This window comes from Cuculus canorus, chromosome 7 (genome assembly GCF_017976375.1).
Source record: "Cuculus canorus isolate bCucCan1 chromosome 7, bCucCan1.pri, whole genome shotgun sequence".
Lineage (NCBI taxonomy): Eukaryota > Metazoa > Chordata > Aves > Cuculiformes > Cuculidae > Cuculus > Cuculus canorus.
This window is the reverse complement of record NC_071407.1, coordinates 13,864,063-13,885,619: the sequence shown is the minus strand read 5'-3', so window position 1 is coordinate 13,885,619 and position 21,557 is coordinate 13,864,063. Positions and strand designations below refer to the sequence as shown.

Below are 21,557 nucleotides of genomic sequence, written 5' to 3'. Positions count from 1 at the left end.
TTAAAATCTGAAACTGGTTTAGCTTAAGTTCTCATCATACTTTAAATAGTTTTCCACCCTCACACTAAGATGCTCCTCAAATGATACATCGTCCTTGCTAACAACTAACAGTTGCCCACTTCCCAGTAGCTGCACTCCACTTTTTTCACGCCTGCTGGAAGCTCATCTTTTGAACAATGACAATACTCCCCAGACATTACAGAGAGGAAAGATCTTGCCCCACTGTCCAGATAATCCCCATCTAATTGAAAGACTGACAGACTTTATAAACACAAAAGTCATACTGAGAATGTAAATCCAGAGATTTTTCCCTACCCAAGTATTATCACATGAGTTACTTACAATATCGGGAGGGTGGGGTGTGTAAATGAGAACACAAATTAATCAGGAGATGTGTATTCTGTCTCTAGTGGGGGTGCTCCAAATGCCTCCTCTTCAACTAAGTCATTTCATAGTTAAAAAACTCTAAGACACCAGTTATAGAGTAAGTATTTTCACTCCACAACCTTTAATCACAAAGAATTAGCCTGTGACGTCTGACCAGCATTTATTCAGCCTATGGTCTCCCAGGATACAGTGCATGAATCCAGCAGCTCCCTCCCACAGAAGGGTCAGTCACAGCTCCACCTGTCCTCCATGAGCTCCCACATAATTTCCCTTGTGCTGCACAGGGACTGAGACACCTCCAAGAGCTGCGCTAACACACTGAGGCAGCATAAAACATCCCACCCAACATCAGCTCCCCTTTCCACTGGAACACAGAAGAGATAGTTTCTTCTACACAAGGGAGCAGAGACATTTGATGAAGTGCCACAGCTGGAAAAGCGAGGTAGCAGAACTGTGCAGTTGTGAGTGAAAGCAAAGGAAGTCAGGAAACTCCAAAGTTTGCGACAAGCCTGCAATACTTGCTGCTGAATGTGAAGCTGAAACCCCAGGAGAGTATCTACTCATAAAACATGCCCAGGACTAAAACAAGACACTAGGGGTTTTGCTAAAAAAACAAACCAAAGCAACAAATTCCTACCACCACCACCCCTAAAACCTCCTCACACACCATCTGGGGTTTTCTCACCTTAATCACATTGATCAAATTGTTTTCTGGTAGATTGGAGAATGCTGGACTGGCAGAGGTTAGGTGTCCTCTTCGCTGTGGTTTACCCACCATTTCTTGCATCTGACTTCTAATAAAAGAGACATTAATCTGAGCAATAAAACAACAATTTAAACACCCACAAAGGCTTATTTGCATCAAATCTGAAAAAAAACACCCTGCATGTTTCAAAATGCCTTCAAATCAAAACAATTCTCAGCTACAGAGCACACACGTCTATCTTAACTTATAATAAATTAAAATTCTGCTCAGTTATTTAGGCAACAGTTCTTGTAAACCTCCAAGTCCAGGCTGGATGAGGCTTTGTGCAACCTGATCCAGTGGGAAGTGTCCCTGCCCACGGCAGGGTGGTTGGAACTGAATGATCTTTAAGGCTCCTTCCAACCCAAAATATCCTGTGATTAGGAAAGCGCAGGACAAAGGACAATGCTCTGAATTGCTGAATCCCGACTTGGCAGGCCTTGGTTGAAGTTCTGGCTTATTTACTCTTACTAAGACCTGAGCTCAGAATGCAAAGAAGAGTATGGTTTGATGGAAGAAGGGGAAATAAAGGAGAACCTTCTGATTGTATATTCTAAGCACAAGGCTTGCTTTCATAGTATCTAAGCAATAAACACCAAAAGGAAAACACTTACAAAATATCACGCTCATTAAAGTTGGGCTGAAGATGCTGCAATGGAAAGAGAGATCTAAACGCAACACCCATGTTGACCAAAACAGCTGACACATCAGCTAGTGAAGGAATCCATGGTTTAGACTGTTCATCCCTGATGGAAGCTACAAGTAAAAGACATGGAATGCATTAGTTTTGAATTTAGTTCTTAGCATTAGTTCCTTTTAATTGAAACAAACAAGCTCAACAGCCTACATCACTTCTAGCAGCTCTCATCTCAGAGATGGCTTATTGAACCGTATGCTTATATTCAGAACCACGAAGGAATTAAAGCTAACACAGTACTTTATGCTAGAGAAATACACTGCCTATGTAACAGGTGAATTACTTTAAAGTTCCACCCATTCTCCCTCACAGCTCTCTTTTACCACCACCAGCAGAATACGCAAGGAGGCAGCATTTACTTTTCAGAGAATACGTAAATTATTGCTCTGTGCAGGTACAGGTAAGAGGGCGTTACAGTGGAACTGGAAGTGGAGCCAAGTAAGATTTGAGAACAGGCAGAGGTTCTAAACCAGAAGTGCTAAACAGATGCAATTCACTTATTTGATAGAAATAAGAAACAAGGCATATTGCAAAAAAAGAGCTAATTTACATGATTTCTTGTATCTGAAAGTCTGTAAAGTCTAGAGAGGATCACTCATATGGCACTAAACCAGCAAAGCAACATCAAACTAGATGCAGTGTTCTCCAAACAAAGACAGAAGTCGCTAGACTTCTAAATGCAGTCAATTTCGTGCCTCAGTGCTAAGTTTGTAAGAAAAAACCCCAAATATAATGAACACAACGCTCGGGACACCACAGGTTCAGATCTCAATGTTCAATCCAGTAAAAAAACCCAAACAAACCCAAAACCATCAACAAAAAAAAAGATGTATCCTTAGTTAAGCACTGGAACAGAATGTCTCAAAATGGTTTAAAGACTCCACAGTGGGCAATTTTAAAGTGTCAGACAACTTTCCAGGAGCAACTGTAGCCCATTTCCGGCGGCTCTGAGGTCAGGACAACTCCCAGCCTACTTTGCATGCTCACTGATCAGCTTGAACTGTTCGTTCTCAATCAACCTTATTGCCAGCAAAGCACACAATAAAGGAGACTACATTCCACTTGTATCAGCTCACAGTTCTATTTCAAGCAAGATTCAAACTACGGGGTACAATTTGACAGACCTGAGCAAGTACTTCAACAGAACACCATTACTTCAACTAATTAACTGGCAGGCTTAAATGACTTTTGGTGGGTCTGAATAAAGTGAAGACATGGAGAACAGAGACTTGTACTGGAGAAGTATTTGAACATACAGATGAAAGAAGGCAAAACACCAGACATGAACAGCAGCATGTGCTCAAACAGATCCTGGAAAGTATTCGTGCGGGCTATTGCCATTTATCTGGGACGTGAACTGTGCGATGCTACACACAGGGTATGACTATGTGAAACACATACTGTAGTCCTTGAGCTATGAAATGAACATCTGCATCCTCCAAAGTAAAAGACAGGAAGGAGAGCAAGCTTTTGAGCAGATTGGACTCCTCTTCAGGTCAATTCTATTTGCGAAATAACAAAAGTGATTTTAGAAGGCTCTGTACTGGATGCACTGCTTTGTGGGACAATATCCTGTGGTACACCTTGCACACATTTGGTGAAGAACAACTCCTGGCATTTGTTACACAAATGAGAGAAGAAACCAAATCCGTGCCAGAATTACAGAATAGAGCCGGCACCTTTTACTTCCTCCCCAACACTTCCCTGTACTTAGCAGAATGGAAATGCAATGCCTTCATTCAGTTGGTCGGTTTTCCACCTTTCAAATACTCACCATTTTTTAGTGTTATCTCCATCAATCTGTCTAAAATCTGGGTGGAAACACAATAGTCAGGATGAACTGACATTACCTGAGGAGTGAAAAAGAAGGTACATGTTGAACACCAAGGTGCAAGATGGCATTGGTTTTCTTTAATTAAATTTTATTTTTATAAATCAATCTTTGGTAAAATAAAACACCAACAGAATAAAAAACAACCCCAAAGCCTCTAAAGCAAGAAATACCAAAGAGAACAGAATATTGTGAATGTTTATTATTTGAAAAAGTGCACAGACTAAAATTAGTTGTTTGCAGTATCAGAATGCTGTAACCCCATTTGAACCTGTTCGTTCATAAGAAGGTACTGAGGGTTAAGAGAATGGAAAGTACTGTGTGTCCTTCTGGAACCCATTTGCATCTGTGATCAAGATGAACTCCTTGATCAGAAGCCTGGGCAACAGAGTTAACTACAAACTTTCTCCAGTCATGGGCAAGTTGACTATATGCAATACCAAACCGAAAAACCAATTTGGTTTTCATAGAACTCAACTACATAACCACGACTATGAAGTACAGTCTAGATTTCTCGGAGCACTTCATTAGCCCAGCAAAAAACTCTTCTTCTTTTTCTCCCCCAGTTGCTGGACAGTGTCCTGCTCTGTGAGTGCACTGAATTGGCTCACACCTCTGCTCAGAGGAACACCAGGGCTCATAAGAGGGCTGGAAGGCAATATCTTACTGGCTGGAGGGAAGGACATGGAGGAGTAAAATGTTTCTGTTTCAGCAAAAGCAGAAAGCTGGTCAACAGCTGGACACAGGCTGCAATTTCACATACAGTCTAGCTTTCCTTTTTGCTTTAGGCACAGTTAGAATATGTTAAATAATAACAGAAAGAAGATTGGAGAGGGGTGATTTTGTGAGCAATAAAAAGTAAATTCCAGGGCACTCAGACATGGATAGAAACATCTAGAAAGCAGACAGCTACGACACTTCCTTTGAGAATGGCTCCATTTTTTCCTGAGCCTTAACGTGCTCAGACCTTTTCCAAATGAAAATCACCTGATAATGCAGGTATGTCTGACGATTTACAAGGTGTTATATGTAGAAATGGTGCTGTTGCACACTGCAGCACGCTTGGGGTTTCTTTGTTTTCTTAAGGGTGGAAATAAATAAGACCAACATTTGCTTGTGATCTCACCCTCATTATTATATCCTGAAATCTCTTTTCACCTAGCATGCACCGCACCCTTTTCAAATACAATAACATATATGAAGATAGACAGGGATGTTCAGCTTTGCAGTCACTCAGAAAGTGTGGAGATAAGGCTATTCCTAGTGGTTTATCCCTAGTGATAATCAAAATATTTCAGACTGGAGAACACATCAGAACGCCGAAAGAAAGATTTTTTTATTTAGAAATTGTTAATCTAGTGCAACAGATTCACAAACTTGTTCCGATTATTCCCGCTACAACTGACTTCCAGGAAGAATTTTATACCTAGACAGAGCATAGCTGCATGAATAGTACAGTCTTACCTGGAAAAGCCACTTTAGAATCGGTACAGGACACAAGATACAGCTGTAGGCAGAACTTAGAAAACCATTAATAGCTAAATAAAGCTGCTGTGTTACATCAGAACTGTAAAACAAAGATGGGGGTGGGGAGAGAGAGAAGTAAAATCAATTAGTGTTTGAATAAGCACTTTCACAAAAACATAAAAACTTCCCAACTCCCCAGACCATCAACAGCAAACAAAGATCTGAAGATCCAAAACAGATGCTCTTATAATACGAAATACTAGAGTAATTAAGCCTTATTTGTTATTTAGAACAATGATCTTTTATCCAGAATGCAATACTATATAATTTGGAAACATTTGTATTATTAGAGAATAATAGCTTCAAACACTGCTTTACACTGATCTGTACTACAGATCATCATGTCTGTCTACAGAGACAGGCTGCTACACTTAATGAGACCACAGAATACTTTTTTTACTGTTTTTTTTTTTTAGTTTTACTCTACCAACACTTCTAGAAGATAAAAACTATGTTTGCATTTAAAAAAAAAATCCAATCTTTTAAATAGAGTCTGAAGGCAATTAAAACAATTAAAATATAACAGTCTAATCTCATTGTGCAAATTTGTGAGGTACAAGATATAGCTGTTGCAAGTACAAAAAATATGACATTTTTATTACTGAATTATTTTAGCTTTAGTCTTCTTTAGAAAGTCAGGTGTATCAGAAACAGCCGAACTAAGGCTATCCACATTCCCACATACCCTTCTTTAGTCTCCTGTGTTCTCAGTATCTTCTAAAACAGGTAGCCCTGCCAAGAGCTCTGTGTCCTAACTTCTCCATATACCACCCACCCAACTGATGGAGCAAGTGGCTAGAAAGACATCCATATGCCAAAAGGCCAGCCAAAAGGAGCCAGCTGTGCAGAATGCAATTAAATCATAATTGCCTTCTGCAAGGGGATGATTCATTTAATTCTCATTCCTCCAGTCACTGATTTACAAGATACTTTGAAGCTTTTATCCTTGTGATCTTCAAAACATATTAATAAAGAAGCCTTAAGCCAAAGCAACACATCACAAACACGATTTCCTCAAGAAACAAGGAGAAACCATCCTCCTCTTCACACCCACAATAGCACATATGTAGGCATACAAAATCCTATAAGATTAAATGAATGCTCTGTTTCACTGATGCAAGTTTGGAATAAAATGCCAACTGAAATAACCAGAATTTTTCAGGATTTGCACTTGTGGTATTAGGCAAGAATTTCTCCAGCTATTTCTAGCCTGGCAGCCTCATAAATATAGAACACAAATCCCTGCAAGTTACAGAAAAGTTGTGTGTAAGCACACAGATGCACCGCTAGCTCGGTGACTGAAACTAAGAAACGTAAGAGATCATGACTTTCTGCAATCCTCGTCAGGTGGAGCCCAAGTCCCACGCCCATTCAGGACAAAAACCCACAGAAGTCTTTCAGCAGACATGAAGCAACATTAGTAGATCATAAACCAGTTTCCCACAAAGGTCCTCTTTCTGTCTTGTGATAGTTAAGCTTTTGTTCATTATAATATTTCACTTCCTCATTTATCCTCTACAAATTCATCAGATTATCAGAGATAGCCCAACAGTAGAAACGTGGCCATTGAGATGTTTTTTCAAGAACTCCAGAGGGCAAAAGGGAGCTACAAGTAACAATTCATTGTTCTGTAAAGCTAACCGGGAAAGGAGAATTCTGAGGAAAGGAAATCAGTCTTTCCTACTTCGTAAGACAGAGCTCATCTGCATGCAAAGACACCATTTTAATCTTAAAACCTTCTAACACTGAAGAAAATTGTACAAGTGAACAGCACAGAGTGAAGAAGATATTCTTACCTAAGAAGGAGGTTTTCTATTGGATTTTGAGGGATGAAATGAAAATTCCTCAAGTCAAGATTATGTTGATTGAAGACTTTCCTAGAGGTTGAGAAATCAAATACATCTTCTCCAGGGTGGTAGTCAGGTATGGCATGAGCTATTATTGAAAATCTCTTTATAAACGCCCTGTAAAATTCAAAATTGCTTTTATGAATTTAAACATCGAGAGTCTATTTGCTTGCTGAGACAGTTATTTTCCAATGATGAACACAGCCTTATGTGAAAGCTGAATTGTTTAAATACAGTAATGCCCAAGAAAATCCACCCAACCCTGAAAGACAATAAAAATGGTTTATATTAAACGTTTTCCATCAGTTGTTATTAATGAGAGATTAGAAAAAAGACTAGAAAAGCAAAGAGCTAGATTTAATTGGCTTTGGAGTTGGAAGGACCTGTGCTCTTCTGAGAGATCTTCATCTCCACTGTCATTCTCCTCATCATCTCCCTCTGCAGAATCAGTGTCCATTTCTTGTATGTCTTCCTGTAACCGCTTTTCTAGTTCGTCTACCCTGAAATGGCAGCAGCAGCAGATCATACCATCACCATTTTGTATTTACAGCAGAAGACAACAAAATTTAAGCTCTGAATGTGAATCAGTCAGCAGCCATGCATGGCAAAAGCATGGGAGACATCACACCTGTGCAAAACCCAAGCATCTTGTTATTCCAAGACCACAAAGTGGATGTTTTCCAAACACTGGTTTGGCAGAGACAACTGCATTCAACCAACTTCTGATATAATTTCTTGTAATTACACAAAACTTTCAATATGGATGATTTTATTTTCCTTTTTTGTTAACACATCACACTAGTATTTTGTTCGTTACCTAGTACTAGTTTTAGGAGTATTCATTGCTCCATAGTCAGTAAGCCCATAGTTACTAGGGTCAGATTCTTAACAAAAGCAATTAATCACACATACAAACCCATCAACACCACTCGCCTTTGGTACACAGACCACACTTTCTATCCCAAACACCTCTTCCAAAAACACTCAAGTAGTTCTGTTCCCTGAACTGGGTAACTACTCGTATACTGACAGTCTACACAACTCTGGAAACCAAAACTGAGCTACAAATGCCTTTCAAGAAACTAGTACAGTCAGTCTACACAAATACTTCTAGTTCATGCCTGAACAGCAGCTGGTAGCTGGCTCAGTAATTTACAACAAAGGCATCAGTAAATTTAGTGGTAGGCAGATGTATCACAAATCACTCACTGCTAGGAAGGAGCCTGTCATTCAGTTTTTACAGTTAAGCCGCACTTGTGGGTTCCGTCAGATGTACGTTAGTGTCATCAGCAGGCAAAGCTTAGCTTGCTGCTATTCAAACTCCATCAGTTTCAGGGAGACAAGATTAATCTAAGCTTCTATAACTCCATCCCAAATTTTTCAAAGCAGCTTTAAGAAACAAACCTTTTAGATTCTTCTTTCTCCTTCAAAAGATGTTCTAAGCTGTTCACGTATGACACCCGGCTAACAACAGGAGGCTTAGAAAGCTATAAAGATATAGTAAGAAATTTTAAAAAATACCATAAGCGGTCAGTGCATTCAGTTAGACAATAAATACAAAGTAGAAACCTCTTCCAGTTTTCATATTTTACCCAGAAGTACAAACTCGAGGAGCCTCTGAAAAACAGGGCAATTAACAGTTTAAGTTTCGCAGTCCCTTGACGATTTTATATAATGGTCAAATCTCTCTGTGATTAATTGAGAAATAACTGTGCTTCACAATGGACCAGAACAGCAAAGCAAGTCTCTGCTTCTCAACTTGGGGCTGACCTCCAGCTAGCCTTCAAAGACTATTATCATCAGAAGCCTTACAGTGTTTGCTAAATCACCTTCAAAATAATCACACAAAACAAAGCTTCCAATCAAAATCCTAACAGAAACCCAAGTTAAGAAACTAATAAATATAGTTTAAAAAAACAAAACAACACATAAAGAAACCCTTAACTGCTAGGAAAATTAGTTTGGTTTTCAGCAGTCAGTGTTTTATTCAGCTAGTAGCAGACACCACAGTTCTGAAATCTTTTATGGCCACAATTCAGTTCTTTGGACAAGCAGTGTCCTTCTGACACCAGAAGTTCTATGAGCTCCTTCATTTTAGGAGAACACAATTCAATAAGAGCATAGCCTCTCACTGGAGATTCTCTGCCACTCAAAGGTAACATAAGCTAGTTTAAGTTGTTAGTGTCAGCCTATTAACAAAAAAGCCAGTTAATATAACAATTTTTGGTGTTCAGAAGTAACTTTCAAATATAACACTCAGCGTGTTTTTGTTTGGGAAATCTTGTGAGAAAGCTAAAGATTTCTTACCTTATTTTTATCTGGTTAATATGCTTAAACTCACTTTGAACTGAGGAACCAAGACTTTATTCCAATGTGCACAGATGCCTCTTCTTCCAAGGCAAACCAACGCCAGTATATGCAAAAAACATGGCAATGGGAATTTTGGGACAGTTCTTAACTGCTTTGTCTATTAATTACACAGAAACAGGACAGGCCAGCTGTTGTGGTCACACAGATATTCCACAAACATTTGATCTAGGCTGCATCTTTTTATCAATCTTAACCACCAATTACGTACGCATGTTGTCTAAGATTGTGGCGTCCACACGTAACCACAGCAACCTGATCCATAACTCGCTTGCATAATGCATCGTAAGGACAGAGAAAATAATTATGGCTGTTCAACACCTGCCTATGGAGAGAGAACTCAAGGAAACAATTAAAATGTTTCAGAGGTTTAAAAACGTGAGGAGAGGAGGATGAGAGCATACGGATATTCCGCAATATATTTCTACTGCAGAAAACAGCAGTAGGTTGATGCTGGCCAGCAGCTAAACACCACAGAGCTTGTTCATCTCCCCTCCTCATGGTGTAGGGGAATGACAAAGCGCAAAAGCAAGAAAAATCATGGGTTGAGACAAAGACAGTTTAATAAGTGGTGGAAGAGGGGATAAGACAAAAACAGAAAAAGTGATACAAAGGCAATCACTCAGCACCTCCCACAAGCAGAAGGATTTCCAGCTGGACTCCGAGTAATGCTACATGCCAGACCAACTGCCCCTGCTGGGTTTTGAACGCCAAACACAACTCTCTCTGCCATGGAATAGATCCCTTTGGTCACATCAGGTCAGCAGTCCAGCTTCTGACCCCTTACAACTTCTGTTCGTTCCTGCCTACTCGCTGCAGGGGCAAAGCAGGAAGAAAGGAAAGCCCTGATGTGGCGCAAGTACTGCAATAACCAGACCAGTCTCTTCTCAACACTGGTTTTGCCTGGAACACACAGCACCATACAGCTGTAATAAAGGAAATTAACTCCAACCCAGCCTGACTGAGTACAAAATCCTTTTATTTAAATGCAGCCATTTCCAACCTGTGCCAACTTTCAGGAACATCACACCGAGTCCTATTGCAGGGCCTTCCCAATCAAAACATTATTTTACAACAAAACTTCAAAACCACTACTTACTGGACAGGCTGTTATTGAACAAATAGGCTAACTTTTTAAAACACTGATCAGTTTATTACTGTAACATCCCGTAAACTGGGATTCAAACACTTCCTCTATCCCTTGAGCGCAGAAGTAGTCACTCAGCTTCTTGAGATCTTTTCTAAAATACTTCCCGTTTCCACAAAATTCAACCCCAAAGAAAATATCACACAGACCAAGAACTCAGACACAAATTTCTGACAATAACAGACTGCAACAAGGATGTACAACTGAAGTCTACCATGCAGATGTCTCAACGTCTACATCAACCTCCTCTGTTTAACCTGAACTACAAAATCTTACCTGAACAAGAAAATTAAAACATTAGACTCCACGCATGTAAATGTAATCTCCTGCCTTTTGCTTTAGGGAGGAAAAGGCAAAAATAGAACTCCTAAAAAATACTAAAAGGCACAGAGCTAATGCAATCCAGCTGTACAAGCCGTCTTTCATCCATTCTATGGACAAGCACAGTAACAAGCCCACCCCTTCTCTGACTACACTGCACTGTGCAGCACAGGACCCTTAAGCCGAGTAACCAGTTTTACAGGCAAATAACTGAGTTTTCATGCATTATGAATAAAGGAAAAAAATATATATATAAAAATACAACCTAACCAAGCTGATGCACCACTTTCTGGGTTTTTTTTTTCAAGCCACTTACATGAAGCTTCAGTAATGGAGTCAGGGTGTCCTGCGAAAAACTGTCAAGACAAGATTCTTCCAGGGTTCCTGCCTGTGGCTTGGGACTTAAAGAGAGAATTTCTTGCAGTGGCATGAATACTTCTTCATCATCAACATCATCCTCTTCATCTAGACCGCATTCCAAACTCCCATCTTCACTATCAAAGCTGCTTTTTGATTTTCTATTCGGCTTGGACTTGTTTGTACAGGTGCTTTCAACTTGTAACTCTGAGAGCTGCGAACACAGATGGTCGCTGTCCATGCACCTTTCTTTAAAAGACAATGAACAGGGAACACTTTTACCAGTCTCTTCTGAGAGTGCAGGTCTGCCAGAACCTTCCACTGAACAAGGATTTGAAGCATTTTCCAAAGTCCTGTCTTTAGTTTTTAAAAAACTGCTTCTGGATTGAATACTGTAACTTTCACTGTGTTCATGCCTTTCTGGTCTTTTCCCACCTTGCTCCTTCTTAGCATCCAGTACCTGAGATAAGCCAGCATTCTGGAGCGAAGAGTCCACATTTTTTGTTTGTGTTAAGTGGTGGAGAGAAGGCAATGGAGTACTTTTTTCCTGAGAAAAAAGAAGGGACTTCTCCAAGAAAAAGTGTGAGTTAGCCACCTGCAATTGATTCTCTTTGGTATCTACAACAGATATGTGGTTATTTTTACCAGAACTGTGAGCAGAATATGAAGATGACAAACCTACAGAGGAGCGATTATTTTTCTTATTTTCATCACTTGAGTTGAGGTATTCCTCTGGAAGAGTGGAATCATGTCTAGCGAGAGCAGCAGGCTCTATCAGTTGCAGAACATCATCACCAGCAGACTTTAAAAGGATATTTTTTACAAAGGCAGATCTCTTATTTTTGCATTTTGCAGATGAACTACTACCAAAATCAGGGTCATTCAAACTTGACAATTCAGATGGATTTGAACTGTCTGTATTGACACTCACGGCAGTGTGTTTTCTTTTCCCAAGAAAGTCTATTTGCTTGGATTGCCCAGAAGACACCTTAAGTTTAAGGCAGTGTGAAGGAACAGTCTGGCTCTTCCACATACCAGCAGCCATTTCAGATGATGTTCTCAGTGCATTTGGAGAAGACGCCTCATGTTCTGAAAGCTGCTTTTGCTTTGGTTGAGATGGGTCATCTAGGAAGTGTTTAAGAAAAGAGTAAACCACCGTTGTCGTGTTCAAAAAGCACCACCCCCACCTCCCCAAAAAACCTATAGCAGCTTATCCTTTAAAAAACTAAATTCTAGTTTTAAGTCAACTATACCTGAAATTTTTATCGGAAACTACAATAATTCCATTCTGTTTGAGCACAGAGAACCACAATTAAGATTTAGTTACAATAATAACGTACAATACATTTTCAGCCAATTTGGAAATGAAATTTAATCCTTTTAAGTTAAAGCAGATCAGTAGCCACCGTAGAACACTAATCTATATACCATAATCAATCAGTCTTTGGAAACGGACAATAGGAGTTGAGGTATGGGACAGAAAAAAGTTTCTGTAATTACAGATATGGTTATAAATGAGGAACATTACAAAACTATTTGGGGAATGCTGCAATAATTTTAACAAGGCTCATAAAAAAGCGCATTCAGTAGATGAAGAAACATGTTTTTTGGCTTTAGTTCTATGGCAGCATAGCCCACCTTCCCCACCAAGTTTGCTGCCTTCAGCTGGCAGCAGCACCTGGATGCTTCATGGCAAACTACTTCATGGAGCTGATGTGGCTGAGAACTCAACTCAATTTTCAGCCAGATGAGCTCCTCACACTGCTGGCCAAGGCCCAGTGCAAGCACAGGCAGAAAGTGAAGCACAGCGGCAGTGAGTCCAAGAAGTTCACACAGCCATGGACACACAACATGGGAATATTCTTCTTTTCTTGGTTCCCCTCTCTTGACCTTTATTTTTTTTTGACGTAGCTCAAGCTTCTGTTCATGTGAGCTTTTCATAATCAATTCTACCTAGAGTAGAACAAAATTATGTGGTTCAAAGGCACAAAAAGCAATGGAGATACCAGCTACACTTTAGTGTTTCGTTCACCAAGAATGTTCTTTTTGGATTAAGCTGAAAGGCAAGATTTGCTAAAGACCACAGTGAACATCGATTTTCCAAAATGCAACAGAAGCCATAAAAACAACCATGGCTTGATGTTTTAAGGCGAAGAAATATCATGGCTTCATTAGAAGTTACAAACAATCTATTTTTCACTAAACTCCCACATTACTTTCAAACCTCTTTAAGCTCACCATATATTAGAAATAAACATGACTATACAATAGTATTTTTTCTTTTCTTTACAGAAAAAACTAACTTAACAAAAAAAAAGCAATTAAAAAGAGACACTGAGTGATGAACCTGATTGTTTAATTAATGTTATCAGCACTGCTTGTACCTGAGGCAATCCCCTCTGAACAAGAAAGTCGTCTTTTGAGAAAGAGACATCCGTTTCCCTAAAAATAAAGATGGAGAAGATAAGTTAATTGCATACTTTGTATAACCAGGATGTTGAATCCAGCACAGACTAAGTTCCACATTCCCTTGCACCCCTCCCCCAAAATATGGCAATATACTTCATTTCAAGACAAACTTAAAAAACAGCTGCAAAGGTCTCAACAAACAGACTCCTCACACCACAAATTTCATATCTTTTCTTCAGATTGGCCTCTTGTTCTAAATTTCTCCACTTTTAGGGCCATTAGCCACTTGCATCCCTGGGGTACATGGCAACATAGCCCAGACAGCTTTCTTGAAAGAAGTCATCACAAACTTAAACAACAAAATGACAGAGAGCACAGACAAGCAAATACAATGGGAGAGGTGCCAAGCAGAAAAAGAAACACAAGGGAAATCATCTTTTTTATTCTACTCATAGCACATCCTGAGGCAGATACAATGATCTCTCTTGCAAATAACCAGCAACCTTGAAAAAACACTTTCTTGGTTGGTAAAAAAGTGAATATAACCCAATCTGTAACGAAAAACTATACACTTAATAGGATCACTCCCACCTCTATTTAAATACTGTGTCTAAGCATATAAATCTGAGCTGTCATGAACTACAACTTTTAACCAGCAGAAATTTGCCAAGCTGTTCCCAGCACTACATTTAAGAAAACACAGGGTTACTCGACATTTAGGATGAAGATTTTTTTTTTCTACAAAATTCGATTTAAAGTTACAATTTCCATTGCATTTCCATGCCTGCACCTAACCCAGAATAACTTCCCAGGATTTCTCATTTACTGTAAAATAGTTAAGAATCGACTCATCCAAACATGGCCTAAAACGTACAAAGGAACAGCAAAAGAGTACAAACTTTTGTTACATCTGAAAAAGGCAGCACCAAGAATCTCATCCCACATTGAAAAAGAAAAAAACCAAAAAACTACACACACATGGGTCACTGATTTCCACCTTTCACAACCCTTTCAAACACACCTGATGTGATACACTCGTTCCTGAGAATGGCTTTACAGGACATGGCTTAGATTGTTTTGTCCGATGTTCCTTCCGCTTCCTTTCTCTGTGGAGACCTTCTGGTGACAACCTAAATTCAGAGTCAGTGCAGGGCAATTTCATGGGCAGCCCTGGATTCTGGCACAGAGATACGTTGTTCACAGTGCCGTTACTTCTGGTACAGGCTTTTCGATTATCAACTTCCGATGATGAAACCCATTTGTCAGAGCCTGAACTAACATCTTCAAGATCCATACAGTCAGCTTTCTCTTCCCAACTATTTCCACAAGACAATGGTGCTCTTGTTACACCCAAACATTCAATTCTTCCCTGTTCTGACATGACAGTTTTATCCTTTTTGGCCAAGAAACAGCTGTGAGATGCTGTGGTAAAGAGTTTTCGAATCACAACTTTTGGGTATAATGAATCGAGTGCCTTGCATGTTCTGCCATTCTCTGAAGTGTTTACATTGTCCTTTTCCTCCTTAATTCCTCTCCGAAAGGCATCTAATATAGGACTCGTGTTTGGCGTTTGGTCTGGCATCTTTTTTCTTCTGACCTTCTTTGGAGAAGATATTTTCTTTTCAAAACGTTCAGTGCATAACACTGACAGTTCGATTCCTGCATCTTTTACATTGCCTCTGTCCGGTGAGCACAACACAGTTCTGTCTTTATAGCCAACGTCTAAGAGTGAAAAAGAAAGGGCAAATTATTCCCAACCACAAAACTGGGGGGGGGGGGGGGGGGAATATCTTACTGGACTGTATTACTTGATATCTTATCTCTTTCACACACAACGCAAAACTAATTTACTTCATCATTCAGCTTCCCCAGTGCCATGCAATTTAGTTCATATCAAAGAATTGCACGACCTACGTCACAGCTTCAGTCATTATATACAATCTAGCTTACGTGTGAGACAATGAGTTGAAACAATAATTACATCACTATTTAAAGAAGTCAATTTTAATAGAAAATTAACATTGTTCAGTGATATTATTAGAAAAAATTAAACATGCATATTCTGACATATTTGGCAAGCTATGCTCATTACATTGCTGCTCCAGTTTGGATTAAAATTGGACTATATTCTGCACACTTATATAATTAAAATTCATGTATATGTCTTCCATTTAAAAAACATGTACTTACCTTGGTTTAAAACTGGTTTGAAGAACTCCGTAATGGTCTGGTTTCTGGAAAGAAAACAGAACTTCATCTTTTTTTTGTAATTCCAGCAGCCCTTATTTCTGATAGGTCTTTCCGACAGATCAGAGAAAGCATCACCATCCCCATTCCAGCATTCACTCCACTTGGCTAACAAGCCAACCTGCCCATTACCTTGCTCAAACTGTTTCCTTTATCACTGTGGTAAGTCCTAGCTACAATTCCAGCTTAAGCTAAGCTTTCTTAAATGAGATCGACCTCACCTCTATCCATTATTCCAGGTGAGACCTCACCAGTACCTAATGCGATGATGTTAACACATCATCCCCATAACAACCTCCCTATCTCCTCTGTCAACACTTTGAGCCGTTAACTCCTACTGTAATTTTTCTAAGGAGTTAGAGTGGTGAGCAGCTGCCCTTATCAATACCATCAGTGACCAAACCCTCTTCAGTGCATCATTAGTTGCAATCAAATTTAGCCACACAGTTCTAGATGCAAACTGTAAAGCTCAACTAATCCTGCAACTTTCTTCTTGTTGTCCAAAACAGTTTGTGTACCACTATTAGTGCTTTCTTCCCCACACATCTGGTGCCAGGCTGGGACGCAAATTCCTATCTCTGCTATTACCAGACTTCTTGGAAGGAACTTGTGCAAGCACTGCCCCTAACAAAACACACACCAGTGGCATCCCTCCCAGCACACATTACAGGCAGCTTCTGGCTTCCAACAGAAATAGCCAACTATCTTACACGCACATAACAAGATTATTAATAGCTCTAAATCAGAGGTATTTTCCCTGGCAAGAACTAGTGGTGTTCTCAGATGCCAAGGTATTTCTTCGCGACAGAATGTCACTCCTGAAAATGCGCAGATTGTGTAAGTAACATACAATTTGAACATTAAAATACATAGAGAACTATGAACTTCCTATCTTCATCTTCTTCCATGCAGCAAGGAAGTTTACTAACAACTTCGAGGCTATATTTATGCCTGTTTTGGAAGTTTCTCTTCAAGTTCCAACAAAATATTGCTGTGAGGAAACAAGACTAATACATATTTGTTTAAGAACTTCTTCCATATTTTGTAACCTTTCTGCGACTTCCAAAACCAAGCTGTGTCCTTATTGCCTGCATAACAGTGAAAACAAAGGCAAAAATTATTTATTCCACAGTCTAAGCTAACGTATTCAAGCATCCATATGCAACTATGCTTTCACAGATTCAATAACCATATTTGAAGTTCAGGCTAGAAGAACCCACTGCTCACTTGTTCAAACTGAACTTGGATTTAATTTGGAATCTTTCTTTAATCTTGTTACTTTCACTTTTGCATTCTAACGTGGCTTCTGCATTTTTACCACCTGCACAAATATAAAAACTGTTTATAATGCATTGATAACCTCTTTAATTGGGCTACCAGCAAGCAGTGATGTTTGAGTATACTATAACTCAATAAAAAGCTGCCTGTGAACTGAACACATGAGCATATAAGACAGTCTTTTCCGCTTACCAAAGAGCACAGAAACTACTCGTCAAGGACTATTTGCCTGCAACCTGTCCCAGCCTAATTTGATGCAGGCCAAAATACACCCACTCTTCCCACGTGCTGAAGCAACAGGGAACCACTCACAACTTCGGTCCAACATAAGAAACAATAAACTGAAATGCAGGTTTATTTGCTGTTATTGCTGTTGCTGACCAATTTGTCTTTCTGCCCTAGACAACCTCCTGCTCTGAAATCCTGACCTCATCTCCTCACAGCAAGGTGTGCTGCCCTTGCATTCCTTGGGGCATTCCCAATGCTTGTGACTGCTCTTGCACCTGCAGAATCATCAATGCCCACAGCTTGCTGGATTTACTAACTAAGCCAACTGTACTTCTTCCTTCCAGGTTAAAGCTCTGTCTGCAATACCAGTTCAAATCTCACCTTCATCCAAATCTCAACTTCAGTTACCGCTCAGATTCTTACCCGTACTTGAATCTTGATGACAAACCAAAATCAAAACTTCTGCTCTCTTCTGTAGGGGGAGTTGGACTAGATGACATTCATGGTTCCTTCCAATACAAACCATCCTATGATTCTTCCTTCTTTCCACAGTCATTGATTTTTAAGGACTGCTTATCTCCACATCCACTATCTTGTTGTATTTTTTTACTTTTATTCTAAATGCAAGAGCTTCATAACAAAATCCACATATGATCCAAAACTAGCCGAAGTCTTGTATAACCTCACTGAGAGAATGGAGGCACTGCTGCTAAAAAAAAAAAAAAAAAAAAAAAAAAAACACAACAAAAAAAAGGCCTTTTCTTTTACCTCCCTGGGACAAAAGTTTAACTTTAGGGGAGTGATTTGTCTTAGATTTTTGTTTTAAAGTGACATTTTTTACTTCACATTCATAGAATCCTAGAATAGTTCGGGTTGGAAGGGACCTTAAAGATCACCTAGTTCCAACACCCCTGCAATGGGCAGGGACACGTCCCACCAGATCACGCTGCCCATAACACTGCCATAATGCTGCTTCTTGCAATTTTAAGTGATAGGAACTGTTCAATTAAAAATAATAATTTCCCAAGTGCCATGCCATATCTTAGACAAGAAGCGTACTGGAAGTTTCAAACAAAAAGCAAAGGGTGGGGAAAAAAAGAAAGCAAGTGATACAGTACAAGGCGGAACATGAGAAAGTACTGGGCTTTCCAATTCGGTCTTTATATATATATGCAAACGCAAATTGAAGTTGTGATTTTCTATGTGAACAGGACCATAACTGTTCAGACAATTCACAGGAGGATCTCTGCTACTGTTATAAGAAGCAGTCAAACAATCACCCCTAAAAGAATGAAGAAGTGATGAAGCAATGATATTTTCTGGTTTTCATTCTTTCACTAGACACAGAGATCACTGTTGTTTAATGTATCTTTGTCAATGACTGCACAGCTCTGGTTAATGCTTTTCAGCAAATTACATTAATTCAGCAAAATATATTTATCCTCCCTAAAAACGATTCCATCATTTTTTTGCTAAATTTCATCTTAACTGTGACACCAAGGCGACTGCTAAAAAAAAGAACCAAACAGACATTAGAAGTCAAAATCCATAAACACATTATCTCTCTTGACAAAAAAAAAAAAAAAAAAAGGTGCATTTCCTAGCTGTGTATCTAACAGACCTTCCAGGTCTCTCAAGACTAAGAGCACAACCTGCATGAAGGAGGGCAGGAGGAAATTCTTTCCTTGTTTAAAAAGAGAAACCCCCAAGTAGTCTTTAAAAGTAGTGTCTACAGCCAGAGCAGTGGTTGTCTCTCATTGGACAAAACTGTACTTTCAAAAATCTGTGCTGCAAACCCCAACGGTAGCTCAGAGAAAGCAAAGCCACAGAACACAGGAACAAAATACAAATCATTACTACATCTTCAATGAAATGAAGCACTGAAGAAACAAACAAAACAAAACAAACAAAAAGACCCAACCCAAAACAAAACAAACAGAAAAGAAAGTCACTCACAAAACCACACAACAGTCTTCTAGATGACCGGAGCAAAATTGAAACACAAAGTAGTTTCACTTTCTTGAGGAAGAAGCAACACAGAAGAGGAATTGAACTTTTACCTTCTCCCTTTCCTTCAGGGCAATCGGAATAGCAGAAATGAACAAAATAAAGTGCTCGTAAAGGCATAAAAAAACTATGACTTGCCACATACTGCAAGAAATAAAAATTATTTAATTCAGCAGCCTCTGAAAAACCTTATGTGGTCTTTACCAGAATTTGGATTTCTAGTTGGCAGACAGGTTCCTCGTGTCTAAAAACCATCATTACCCACCACTGCCTTCCCTGCAGACCCTATCCTGCAGCACTGTTAGGAGCACAGTTCGCAGCTGGAACAGGCTGCCAAGATGTAACTATGACAACTGAAGTTCTTTCCCTCTTCAGAGCCAAACTGCTGAAGCCATCCCAGCTCTACAGGTAGACTCACTAACCAACACAAAGACATGAGATGTGCAGCCACATGGGTACACGGGGGAGGGCTCACGTATTTTGAACGAAGTGCTTAAGATGCTACTCAGTACTGGGCCAGACACAGAATCACAGAATGCCAGGCTGGAAGGAATCTCTAGGACTCTTTATAAAGGTGTGTAGTGACAGGACTAGAGGGAATGGTTATAAATTGGGGAGAGTCAGATTTAGACTGGACATCAGGAGGAAATCCTTCACGATGAGAGTGGTGAGACACTAGCACAGGTTGTCCAGGGAAGCTGTGGATGCCCCATCCGTGGCGGTGTTCGAGGCCAGGTTGGATGGGGCCTCGAGTACCTGGTCTGGTGGGAGGTGTCCCTGCCCATGGCAGGAGGGTTGGAACTGGACTATCTTTAAGGTCCCTTGCAACCCAAATCATTCCATGGTTCTGTGATCATCTGGTCCAATATTTTTTGGTGATACATTGCTTAAATGAGACAGCCCAGCACGCTGTCAAGCTGAGCCTTAGAAGTGTCCAGCATCTACTACTTCCCTGGGAAGATTATTCCAATCTTCTTTGGTTTCTCTGTACACTCTCAGGCCGCTCAGCTGTCAGCCGCGATTCACCCTGGCCAGGACCCCACACCCCACGGGAACAAGGCTGGTACCCCAGAGGATGCCCTCCCAGCATGGGCTGCACCCCGCCATGCTCCCTGACACTCTCCCACCTCTGCCCGCCACACTCAGCCATGACTGAAGGGTTGGGAACAGTGTTGTGGGGCAGCAGCTCCCGTTGGCTATCTGCAGTGCCGCCTCGGTCCCGGACATGGCGCCCGCATGGCTCCTGCCCCGGCGCCGCGGGGCACGGCGGGAGCGCGGCGCCCCCTGCCGGAGGGGCCGCGGGGCACGGCGGGAGCTCGGCGCCCCCTGCCGGAGGGGCCGCGGGGCACGGCGGGAGCTCGGCGCCCCCTGCCGGAGGGGCCGCGGGGCACGGCGGGAGCCCAGTCGCGTCCCCGTTCACCCCCCATCTGATCCCCACCGTTACCTGAAGCCTTGGGTCGTCTCTCTGGCCGCGGCCGCCGGCGTAAAATGGCGTCGGGACCTGTTGACGGGCGGGACCGGCGACGGCACACCCACGCCGAGCGGCCGGGTCATGGCTTGGGCCGCCCTGCTGACCCCGCGCGGCGGAGGGGAGCGCGCAGAGCGACAGCTCCCGGCAGCATAACAAGGCCTGGCGGCCCGAGGGACCCTCGGCTCGGGGTCTGCGCGCAGGAGGCAGCGGGGATGGCTGTTTTTTTCGGCTCGGCCGCTGATTGGCTAAGCGGCTGCAGCGGCGGTGCCTCCCATTCGTTCCTTGTCGGAGGGGGCGGGGCTATAAGCCTGAGCGCAGCTCTGATTGGCTAAGGGGGAGCGGGGGCGGGGGCTCCCGCGCGCTCCCGGGGCAGGAAGGGCGGTTTGGCGCCTTGGTCCTGAGTCCTCACCGCCCCACCCGCTGCCTCTCGCTGATTGGTGCGTGGCAGGGAAGGCCACGCCCCCTACCTCGCTCCCTGTCGCTGACTGGTGCGTAGCGGCTCCAGCCCCGCCCACACGCACGCGCCTTCCTGTAGCCCTGCCCCCTGCCACTGCTCTGTCCCGTGGTCCCTAAGCATGTGTAGGGCGGTAGTGCCAGTGTGAAGTGTTCCTTGAGGACAGCAGCCGTAGGGCTTATGGAAACCCAGACTGTGTATCCATGGCTGCTTTGCAAAACTGTGTCTGTTGGGAGG

The 21,557-nt window shown here is 41.4% G+C and overlaps 1 protein-coding gene across 1 annotated transcript in view; it reads right to left on the bottom strand.

The window, feature by feature from the left end:
* The window catches only part of SLF2 (SMC5-SMC6 complex localization factor 2), a 31,514-nt gene extending 10,416 nt beyond the window's left edge, over window positions 1–21,098 (bottom strand). Inside the window, exons 1-12 of the mRNA XM_054071766.1 lie at window positions 20,840–21,098; window positions 15,826–15,869; window positions 14,657–15,357; window positions 13,611–13,668; window positions 11,186–12,351; window positions 8,439–8,521; window positions 7,418–7,534; window positions 6,984–7,151; window positions 5,125–5,227; window positions 3,604–3,679; window positions 1,747–1,888; window positions 1,073–1,181 (exon numbers count right to left, since the gene is read on the bottom strand). Of these exons, the coding sequence (XP_053927741.1) occupies window positions 1,073–1,181; window positions 1,747–1,888; window positions 3,604–3,679; window positions 5,125–5,227; window positions 6,984–7,151; window positions 7,418–7,534; window positions 8,439–8,521; window positions 11,186–12,351; window positions 13,611–13,668; window positions 14,657–15,357; window positions 15,826–15,869; window positions 20,840–20,949 (2,877 nt within the window). The 5' untranslated portion in view covers window positions 20,950–21,098. The remainder of the gene's footprint in view (window positions 1–1,072; window positions 1,182–1,746; window positions 1,889–3,603; window positions 3,680–5,124; window positions 5,228–6,983; window positions 7,152–7,417; window positions 7,535–8,438; window positions 8,522–11,185; window positions 12,352–13,610; window positions 13,669–14,656; window positions 15,358–15,825; window positions 15,870–20,839) is intronic.
* Window positions 21,099–21,557: the final 459 nt, after the last annotated feature.